Source organism: Rhopalosiphum maidis, chromosome 1 (assembly GCF_003676215.2).
Source record: "Rhopalosiphum maidis isolate BTI-1 chromosome 1, ASM367621v3, whole genome shotgun sequence".
Taxonomy (NCBI): Eukaryota; Metazoa; Arthropoda; class Insecta; order Hemiptera; family Aphididae; genus Rhopalosiphum; species Rhopalosiphum maidis.
Window position 1 is genome coordinate 63,264,669 of NC_040877.1, and position 12,688 is coordinate 63,277,356.

The 12,688-nt window shown below is 27.2% G+C and overlaps 1 protein-coding gene across 1 annotated transcript in view; it reads left to right on the forward strand.

The window, feature by feature from the left end:
• The first annotated feature begins 5,463 nt into the window (after window positions 1-5,463).
• LOC113550613 (hypoxia-inducible factor 1-alpha-like) overlaps window positions 5,464-12,688 on the forward strand; it is a 50,073-nt gene continuing 42,848 nt past the window's right edge. Inside the window, 1 exon segment of the mRNA XM_026952557.1 lies at window positions 5,464-5,822. Coding sequence (XP_026808358.1) covers window positions 5,791-5,822 — 32 coding nt within the window. The 5' untranslated portion in view covers window positions 5,464-5,790.

Below are 12,688 nucleotides of genomic sequence, written 5' to 3' on the forward strand. Positions count from 1 at the left end.
TATGAACTCGCGATCACACAAATATGAGTGTGCTGTATAGTTGAAGTTTGGCATAGGTATCACGTAGAGGACTGATGATAAAAATATTCATACATTAACTATTCTTAAGACATTTAAAACAACTACGTTTGTTGGATCATCTACTTGCTAGTGATGTAAGAAGATTTTCAGTTGTCAAAGTAATTAGTAGGCAGTTTTTTTTATTTTTAAATATAATATAATTTATACTATACGACATACGCCATATTATATTAATATAATTTTTTGTCAAAATGAAACTAGTAAGTGGTTATATTTTTTAATGTATAGTTGTTATTAGCTTTCCTAGAATGAAACTCTCGATATTTTCGCTATAATCCCTAAATATATAATAAAAAAGTAACATACAGGCATAATTGCAGACTCATGACGAACAAATATATTGTGCCATTTTTCGCCATTTATTTAGTTACCTTGATGCGTACCACTATAAGTATTATAGACGATTAATATAATAGTTTATAAATATTGGATATTTAATGAGGTTTCCTGTTATTAAAGGTTACGAGTTAACCAATACTACACAATTAAAATAATTACATTTATTAACACTTAATCACTATACTACAACTTACAATCCCGCCAATACCTACTATATGTCTATATGTATGTCTATACAAAATAAGAAATATGAACAGCTATAGGTACACACTACACAGATATTAGGTACCCACTGTAATAATAGTAAAAGTGTTAAAATATTTTTCGCTTGATATTATCAATTATTATGTTTATAGTTGCAAGCTTATGAAATTATGTACTTAATTTCCTATTTATTATTTATATTTCTATAATTTTCTCAGAAGTGTTTAATAATATATTAAGCATAATATTTTCATATTAAATTATATTAAATATGCGAGTTTACTACATATACCTTAGTTTAATATTTAATACTACGATGGTTTACCTACCACTTATTTCCGTATAATTTATATAATATAAATATGCATATATTAATATATATAGACACAATTAATACAAATCATTGAAGTATATTAAAACAAAGTAAGTATTAGAATCCCTCCTTAGACATCATAAACTAACTATAAATAATAATTTCTTTCAGAAATCTATAAAGAAATTCAGAGTATTTATAAATTATTATCATTGATTCTATAGATAGACTTGGATAAAGAGAATATAAATTTGTTTTTAATTGTTTAATACAATTATTTATCTTACGTTTTCATCTACAAATTTTACTATTGGATACATGTTTTTCCTCCTGTCTAGGCCTAAGTGGGTAAATAGTTAAATACAGTGTAACTTCCATATAACGAAGTCGAATATGAAACAACAAAAAAAATCGTAATATGGAGGAATTCGTTAAATAGAATTACGTATTCATTAACAATGAAGGCCATAGTTCTTAAAAATATCTCGTTAAACGGAAAATTTCGTAAAATGGAAATTCATTGTATGGAAGTTTCACTGTAGTAGAATTTTTGGACCAAAAAATCAAATCCGCTGCTGTAACCTATAGACCATAGTCTATACTACTAATATAGGTAGTATATATTAGTATTATATACTATAATATAGTATTGAGAAGCAAATTAAATAACTATTAAAATGTAAATGTGTATAAACTATTTGATATAATAAATTATATACCTAATATTATAGTCTTATATAGGTTCATATAGATAATAATAATTAAAAATGAATATATTAGGCGTGCTTTGTTATTTGTTGGTATAAACATTTCTTAATATTATTATTTATTTATAATGCCAATTACTAATTACCAAAATGTTTAATGTGTTGTTCGTATACAGCTAAACATACTATAAAACATTAATTATACAAATCTATCAAGATCAAAAATATCTAAAATTCTAAAGTAGGTTATAAATTTATTATAATATTATTACATCCAGTTATACAGCGTGTTTTTTGAAAGTCTATTAATATAAATATCGAAATAATGAAACTTACATTACTCGGTGATTTTAAATTAGTATATTATAACGAATGGTATGAAGCGGGACACTCTGTATAAGTATATAATTCATAATTATGCGTGTTGTTATTCACAAATTGTTATAACAAAGGTCATACTGTGTACACTGTTCAGATACTGTATAGTGCATACTATACAACATCGACATATTATCACGTATAATATGGTGTACATATAGATTTTAAAAATACATTATAGAGGACAGCAACAGGTACCAATGGTAGCATGGTGGCTGTAATTCAGTATATTTTAATGGAAATTTAATAATATCAAATATGTACCTACACTATTGCCTAACTGTATAAATTATGTATAATATGTGTATAAAATTATATCTACTCGTAATTCTTTTAAGTTATAATATACATTGGTATATATTAAATAGATATATTATATAGTCTATATAGGTACTTCACAATTAATATTAAATAAATAAACATAAATACGTCATACAATGTAGTATTATATATTAGATCTAATCATGATAAAAACATTTATCTGTTGAAGTGCAGAATAATTATAAATTTATAAGTTATAATAATACCTAATCATAACTAACGTTTTGAGAATCATTAATGAATAATGAGGTTCATGCATTACATCACGTGAATCATGTGTAGGTTATAAGTTTATAACTTATAAGTTAAAAAAGTTAAATATATATAATATATCTGTTTAACCTAAATAATTATTAATCTACAATACAGGTATTAGGTATTTAGGTATAATATTTCAGTATTTATTATTTAGTTTAATATACTATAGTACTATACATATAAACGTTACTAGGAATGGGTGGCTAGGGTATGCTTAATGTTTAGCGTCCTGCGTCCATAAATATTTTGTTAGCACCTCCAAATAACTTCATTATGTAGGTACTAGGTATACAATATAACCTACCCATGTATTTATTTTTATTTAATTATATGATGAATAAAAATTGACTACCCATCAAAGTAGCACAAAAACGATCTTTGAACTTGTCACTGTTAAATATTAAAAATCGTTTAGTAAATAAATTAAAAACTGAAGATATTATTAATACTTGTAACAGAATAGTTAATTTAATACAGATATAATTACTTGTTATTGATGTTTTATTTAAATGATTAATTCATAACTTCATAAGCTTTATATAACTTTAGCACCCTCAAAATTTAAATTTTAGTTGCAACAATAATAGAAGATTGATAGTTATATTAAATTCAATAGGAGAGAATTATTATTTATTAACATGTACTTGATAAGAAGTTTTTAAAAATTGTTCGGTCTATATAATATTTTACATGTATTGCGTATGTAGGTACTATTATGTAGTCTACTGGTTATTCTATTCGCAGTCACAACTCACTACTCACTATAATATTTAGATTGTTGTTGCACGGAAGTAAAAAATTTACTAAATCAATGTATAGTATGTAGGTACTTCATATTATGTTTATCATACACTAAATAGTACCTATGGACAATTTTTCTTTTAATTGATTCAATTTAATAATGATTTGAGATTTTAATGTATCGCTATACCAATTGTGGATCCACTCTAATTCATATACCATATATATATATATATATATATATTTTAATGTAGGTACTAATAAATACTAAATAGTAAGTAGTAATTCTGTAAAAAAAAGTGTATTGTGTACCCATTATGTATTTTATAGTGACTGCAGTATGCATCTTATAAGAACATCAGAATTTTAAGAATTATTAAAATAAAAGATTTACCTACTACTAATTATAACAGATATGAATATATCATAATAGTATGAAATTTTCTAAATATTAAAAGATTTTTACTGTTAATTATTAAGCAGATAATTTTTACAAGAATTTTGATTTATCTAAATGTATTTATATGTTTTTCTTGAAAAAGTAATTCAAAATATTTCTGTCCTGTATCCTTAGACTGAAATTAAAATACTCGGAAGGTGTTAGGAAATTCAAAAATAAATTTTTTGATAATTTTTAGAGTTCATTGTATGCTTTTGCAATACAACTTGCATTTTTTTAAATGGCAACATTTGATATAAAATCAAAATTAATTGAATTACAATAAGTCGAAGTTCAACTATGTGAAATCGCATGGAAATTTAGAAAATCATCATGGGATGATCTTTGAAATTCGTTAAAAATATATATTTCAGCGTTTCCTTGTAATTTCTTCCGAAAATAGTAAAAATCCTATTTCAATCCAAGGTCACCGGACAGAAATATTTCGTATTAACTTCAAAAGGAAACACATTATTATTATGGGGAGATTTGATAACATTGCTGCCTGCTGGTATTCATTATATAACTACTAGTACTACCATGATACTACATAACAATGTAATAATTAATAGATACAATATAAAATACACGTTTAATGCTTAATATAATAACACCAATCTAAAATCGAATGACAATGTCACAAAAGAAAAAAACCGTAAGTATAGACAGTATAGGCATCACAGATTGTCACCTAACCGGCCGTTTTTAGCGAATGATATTATTTTTGTCATCAACTGCACTATGTTGTATTGTTCTTTGTGTAATGTGTAGTTATCGGGCCAAAAAAAAACTAGAACGAGTTCGCCGAAAATTTGAATGTAAATTAATAGCCGTGGGGTCGCACGACTCTTCAAGAGGGCATAGTTTCACGGCGATCGTAATTATTATGTTGCTGGCAACACTGGACCGGAACGTCTTTCGTCACTCGGTGGTTATCAGTAGAAGACTGTTGACGGGTACTGGGTGGTTTAGCGGACTGCTAGTTGTAAGCACGGCTATAGATACTAATATAGTATCCATACTTGCCAGTTGTGAGTAAGCACACGATCATACGAGTAGATAACGGCAGACGGGAGTACGGCACTACAATACGATAAAAAATCTCGCCGTACTGCTATGGTCGAGTTCAACACCACCAGAACAATAACGATAAATAACAGCAAAAACGACGAATAAAGACAATCGTGACGTAGACTGCCACGTAATCATAATGACAATAATTTATAACAGTTGTTTTTTTCTCAATAACGTGCGATTACGGACTGCAATGATCTACAACCGATCTATGCACATTGCACAGATCATTGACAACTGGGTGAATTTCGCAAAAATAAAAAACGCGGTTCGCCCCTTCACCGTCACCGCCACCACCGGTGTGCTGTACACGAGCTGACCGTATAGTGTCGTCTCGCCCGACGAACGGGTAACGCGGTAGGCAGTCGTATCCGAGATTAATAAAAAAATAAGAAAAACTGTTTAAAATCGACCAACGCGCTCAAAGCGCGCCGCGAGCTGCCGTAACCGGTTTCCATTTAACTGCAATTAAAAAGTCCGAGCCCGTCCCCTCCGATCAAACTGTGACCGTGTCTATGACCGTTGGTCGTGCAGGAGGGGGGGGGAGAAGGGTGACCGAAACTTTTATCGTCGTTGCGCGGGCTGGTCGCCGCCCGCAGTCAGTGCTCTCGCGATTGCCGTACGTTTGCGTTCGTAGTCTGTCGCGCTCGCGCGCGAGTCCCGACGAAATCGTTCTCGCCATAGATATACCCGCACGCTCGGCGTGTCGGACGATATCAAAGTTTTTTTTTGACAATTATAATCATTATTATTTTTATTATTATTACTGAGATAATTAATTACTGTTTACCGTCGCCTGGTCGCGTTATATTTCCACCGTGTTTCGCGACGCGCATTCTCGTGAAAGTTTGTCCCGTCGTCGGCCGACGACGGTCCCCGAACCAAGTAGTGGCGCATCGTGCACGGCTCACTGTCGCGCGCCCGTCGCCGTTGCAATGGAAAACAAAAAACCCAAAGAGAAGCGAAGGTAAAACGTTAACCGTGACAAAACAATAATTAAATAAATAATAAAAAAAAATCATAACGTAACCGTTCAGAAGCCCGAGGGCTCGCGTGTGCGATCAACGAGGTCACGGCCCGGTGATCGTAATGGGTATCTCATATTGATATTATCGATAAATCGTTTCGTATGTGGATTGATCAATATTGTTCTCCTCTTACTGTGCATTCGCTTCCGATGGGTGTTCGGTCCGTAAAATGATTTAGGATCTATAGATAGATATTATGTTTATATGAGATTGCATTAGTACACTACTCACTTATATCAACAAGCGTTAGCCATACCCTTTCTGTTTAGATGGACCAACGACGGAGTTGTCATAATCTGCAAAGTTTATGTTATTGTTGTTGTTATTGTTATTGTTATTATCACCTAAATTGTAGATGATAACGCGTTACAACTGAATTATCTGTAGATTACTTTAATCTCAAGTATATTGTATACTAATATGTTAAATGTTTTAAACGTAAACCCATAATAAACAGTTATAGCGTTTAGCTGTTCTGAAGTTAAATACTCGAACGCTTTATGATTGAAAAACGAAACGTGTTTGGTAGTATTCTTCAACTGTCATACATTTTAAGATTTTTTTTTGCCTTTTATAGTGTTTTGTAAACATTTCTGTAACTATTTTGGAACTTTTCCTACTGTCAATGATGTCCATCAATTTTTTCTTTATATGTTGTGTAGGGTAGGCTATATTATACTAGATAATGATATAAATTCTAATTTTATCATTTGAATATTTTAGTCAAATTATTGCTAGAAATGTGTTGGTCCAAACTGGTGTAATATTATCCTCCACCAGGATAATGAACTATGTCAATGACATGGTCCAAACATACCAATGCTTTTTTTTCACACCAGTTTGGGTGAACAAGTTTCTAGTTGGTTTTGTCTGATTAGTGGTTTCTATTGTCTGTAAAAATAATGATAAGAAATAATGTGACTGAGACGTATTTATTCTAGTATAGTTGGAGCCAATCGAGTTACATATCATAGTTTGAAAACTACTTTGAAGTACCTACTTTGAACAGTAAGAAACTTGTAGATAAAACGATAGTTTATTAAACATAATTCCTATTTTAATGTGTTTAACCGACCTATTGTGTTATATTAAGAACATTATGCTTGAGTGGATTTTAATTGTATAGGAAAATTATATCACTTATAGATTAAAATGTTAGAATGTAATTTGCTTATTTGCAACATTATTCTCATTTAACTATTTATGTTACACTATTTTTGTCTAATCAACCAAAAACATTTGCCTGGAGGTAGATAAGTATATAAAATATACATACTGTCAGAAAACAATTTAAATGAGTAAATACCATTACATATGATAATTAATAAAATAATTAGGCTAATAGGCATAGTGGTTTAAGAGTTGGATAATGATTTTCATTCTATAACATGGGTACCTATTATATACCTACTACTTATATTGAGTATTTGGATAATCTTTTACATTGATCATGCCAAGTTACATTTTAAGAAAAGGGTAATTGTATAAGGCTAACAATAGGTACTGTTATGAATACATGAATAATATAATGTAACTACAAATTATAAAGTATAGAACTTAGTTATTATTTAATATATTCTATAAATAATCCAGAGCCCTAAAAATTACAGACAACATTTTTAGAATTGAATTAAAGATAAAATAATTAGGCTATCACTTCAATCTGGATAAAACTTCCAATTTTTTCAAAATGAGTAGTGAATACTTTATTAATAAAGAAAAATAATAATAATAGAGACCCAGAAAGATTGTTATATATTTAGCAATTTATCAATTCAATTTTTAGAAACTCTAAAGGACATTACCCTCACATGTGCTATATCTGTCTTACAAACATACACAACATAGGTAACAAATTTGTGTTTAGTAGAATCAATTATGTATTGTTAGATTTAATATGAGAATAAATTAACCCATTATCAAAGTTAAAGATAAGAACATTACCAGACTGTGCTTGAGTGTTGGTTTTATTTGATCTTTACATTTTTAAGCTAGAAATGAGTATTTTTAAGTTGTAATATTTACAATATTTATATTTTGTTTAAAAAATAAAAAAATTATATAAAGAAAAAAACCATTGCTTAAGCACAAGTAGTGTTCTTACCTTTAACTCATAGGTTAGTATAATTTAATATTAAAGCTAACAATATAATTGTTTCCACTGAACGCAAATTTGCTATATTGAATATTAATAAGACGCAACACTTGTAAGGGTAGCTTAATAGTAAATATTTTAATTCTGAATAAGTTAGTAAATAATTAGTATAGATACAGAATAATATGTATATTAACATAAAATGTAGATATTAATTATGTTATTCAACATAAATTTAAGCCATTTAGGTATTTATTTTGATATTAAATTAAATTTTAACTTTCACATTAAATAAAATTAGAAATTTAGAATTTTCAAAATTAATTAAATTTAGAATTTAGTTATTAGAAGGTCTTAAACAATTGTCTTAATAGTTAATACCTTTTGGTGTGTTCTGATCTTAATATGCTATTTACATTAATTTGGTCCCCTAACATAATTTTTCATACTCATACAGAATTAATTCAAAACTCTTTATTTTATGTTGTGTTTTTTTTAGTGCACTGTTCAGAAACTACCACATTTTTCATTGGTATGATAGTTTCTCCAAAAAAATTAACTAAATGTTTCGTATTCAAGAAATATAAATTATAAATTATTTCATGATACACTGAATGGTTCTCAAAAACTAATTCACATAAATAAAGACATATTTTTAGCTATAAATTATATTTAGACTGAGTATTTCTTATTTCTCCAGATAACACTCAGAAACATCAATTGGAAATTATACTAATTTAGATTTTTTAATAAGACAAATACAAATAATGATTTTAATTATTGAGATAATAACACAATGTTTAATCTAAAAACCTTGATGTAGAGTTATAAACTTATATTCGGTTTATAATTTTAATTTAATGTGTATTTTAAATAAACATCTATCAAATAAAAATAATGAACATCTCATAAGGTTTACACAAACTTAAACTTTTTAAAGTCTTACTAAGTATGTGTGAAATATATTGATAATACTATGATGGGTTTTGGTATTAATAATATGTTAACTGTCACTTGTCAATTTATTGAAGTTGACATCTAATCAGTGGTACAATGTGCAACTACAAGTTATGTTGCTCTACAGGCTAAAATATATTTTCATTATATATTTGTAGTATAGATGATCTAGTTATGTCCAGGTTAACTAATGTTAAGCATAGTTTAGTTGGCATCTGTAGTATTCGTTATTTGAATGAATAATTTTTTTGGCACAAGTTCACTCCATAGAAAATAATGATACTTTACATATTCTAAGTATTTTGTAATAAATAGTTCACCTTAAATTATCTTAAATGATAGTTATGTTTTTGATTTCTAAGTGTGACTTAAAACGTAGATAGCAAAGTGAAATATGTTTAGATTCTTGAGATAAGTATTGCTCAACTAAATAATATATTTCTAATAATTAATAAGGAGATGCCATTTCAGCATTTTTTGGTATTTGTTTTCTCTGTTTATCCCCCACATTATATAGAAACAAAAATATTCCATATTTCCATGTTCACGACTTTTTGGTTCTGTTTAGGGAAAAAGCAACTATTAAATATTTTATAAAATAGAATATTTCCTGTGCATTGACCAAATAGATTTTTAATATTTACATTTTTTATAGATATAAGCATGTTTTAATTTAACGTAGGTAATTGATTATTTTTAATCATTAATAACTTATAAAAAAAATGTAAATGTTAAAAATTTATCCAGTAAATGCACAGGAAATATTCTTCTTTATAAAATATATATTAGTTGCCTTTGCTCTAAACTGAACTGAAGAGTGGTAATCGTGGAAATACGAAATATCTTTATTACATAACCTCTATGTGACCATATTTCAAACTTATCATTAGGTACCTTTTTTATCGCAATATTGTTTATGAATAGATATGAGCGAGGGTATGAGTTAATTTTCTTTAATTAACTACTGATTTAATAATAAAAAAAAATTAAAATTAAAATTTGTCTCAATATATTGATAAACTGATTTAAAGATTAGGTAAGCAAAAACAATACTCTTTTTAAGTTAGTATTTTAAATATGCACATAATAGGTAGGACATACATTGTTTTATTAAAATATATTTATGCTTTGAAATTCATTTAATCACCCCTTCTCATGTAGACAGTTTGGCCCATGTTTAGAATTTTCTTTTATTCACCAAATTAACCAATTAATTAATTTATTTATTTGCAAAATTAAATTATATTATTTAGGTATTTGTTTAATTATTAATAACCACAATGTGAAGCAGTTGAATATATTAGGCTATTTGGTATATTATAGTAACATGATAATCACACGGTTTACTCAGAACATGGTGGTAGTAAAGTAGTACTTTTATTGTTTTTTGAAATCAAAACCAAACCATTTTTTAGTTTAATAAATAAGGAAACTTTAAAACAAAAAAAAAATATGGAATTCAAATTATACTGTATACATCACTAAAAACAAATGAAAATATTAATATTGATCTTAAAAATTTTGTAAATTATATTTAAATATCTTGTTAAACGTGGTACCTTTTATAGGTATATAATAGATATATATATATATCAATTTTCTAAATTTTAATTTTTGAAATAAGTAATAAAAATATTCAGACATTTTAACCCATTAATTATATTTTGCATTTATAATTCCAATGAGCTTCAATAGATATAAGACTCAAATTGTATTGTTTCTATGTAGTGTTGTAGACATTTTACTACACATACATCATAATTTTTAATAAAGATCTCTTAAATTACCTACTTAACCTATGTTTATTAATATTTAAACTAATTTATAATTTTAATTATGTAAAGAATTTACCAACCTTATTTTTCCAATTTAAGCAACAAGGGAGCCATTGCTTAAACATTAATACTTTGTTGTAAATATGTATTTTAACTAAAAAATATGTTTAATTTAGCTTATACCTATTTAATCTCATGAATAATAATTTTATTTTTATTTTTTATTATAACGTATTATACCTATATATAAATTGAATTTATTATTATAGGTAGTTAAGAGGCAATTAAACAAAATAAATTAATTTAATATGTATTAGGTACCTACAATTATAGCTACGTTTATATTTAAGTTATATAATAATAATAAAAGATTCAAGAACTCTCCAGCTAGTAAAAAACTGATATTCTAGATAATATATTAATATATCAATATAGATAAGTATATATATTATTGAATAGGCATACATATGTATATGTTTCTACTGTATTAACTTATATATTTTTAAAGCCAATTATATAAATATAGTAATAGATAATTTAGTAACTTACCTTTATATTTTAATTGTTAAAATGAGATATTTTTACTTATGAGTTACTATTAACTAGATAATTTATAAGTAATTGCTTTAATTAAAACATAAGTTCCCTACTGTTCTAAAATTAAAAGATCATTTAAAATATTTTCATACATATTTTTTGAAAAATATATAGTTATGATTATTAGAAGATTTGATTACATTTTTATAATATTGATGTTAAATGCATGCAACATGTAGGTAATATAAATATGTCACTAGGCACATGTGTTATTTATTAATTTTTCCTTCTTTTGTGGATTTTTATTTATGTATTACTTTTAATCATGATAACTCTTGAATAGTTAAAGTACCTACCAAACTTTATTTTCACGACTCTTAATCATAATATATGATCAGAAATTTATAACTTATTAGGTAAATAGCTCATCTATTAATAACAATACTGCAGTTGTGTAATAGTATAATTCAATACAATTCAAAAGAAGCATGCAGATTAGTAGATTAGAAGCTGATTGGGCCTTTGGATTACTCTACCAAACATTTTGGAAAAGAGTAGCATGAATTGATAAAATTATTTATTTATATAATATGGCTCCATGTCTTGATATTGAAATTGTATTGCTTAAAATAATAATATAATACAAATTAAAGAAAATATGTAGGTATAAATGAGCAAGTGGCTAAGTGGCTAATATTATATTTTAGGCCCGGTAACAGGTTTTAAATTTCAACGAAGCTTCAGTCTCAAAGTGGTGATGCCTTAATTTGACACCCTACTCTGATAATTGGTGCAACTAATTTTGGTTAGGGTTATTTTCATTTCCAATAGGTAGTACCAACTGTATGGGTACAACTGGATACTTTTTTTTGGTATATTAAAAATCCTAAATAAGTTTTTTGTTCATTTTTAATCACCAAAATAAAACTAAAATATAGGACGGTGACTGCTGTAATGCCACTGGCCGCTACTACATGTCCGCATAATGTTTATTAGATAAAAATATTATTATTAAATTACATAATATTGCAAAATAAACAGAGCCGTGCCGTTAAGATTAGCGCCCAGGGCAAAATTAAAAATATTCGCCCCCTATTTTATTTAAATATTTAGATAATATTTCAATTTTTTGACGCCCCTTTAAACCATGCGCCAGGGGCGCATACCCACTAGGCCCCTCCACGGCACGGTTCTGAAAATAAACATAAATATTTTATATTTATAAAATTTACTATTGAATAATTCTATTACAATAATTGTCGACATCTTATTGATAGGATGTCTCTCACAATATTATACTTATATTATTATTAAATCTTAAATAATCAAAACAATTTGTGAGACTAAAATACATTTTTAGAGTCCCTCTTAGTTGTACTAATGGGGCTAGTCCACCTTCTTGTGGGAGTTATGACTTACGTTACATAAGCATTTTTTGAGA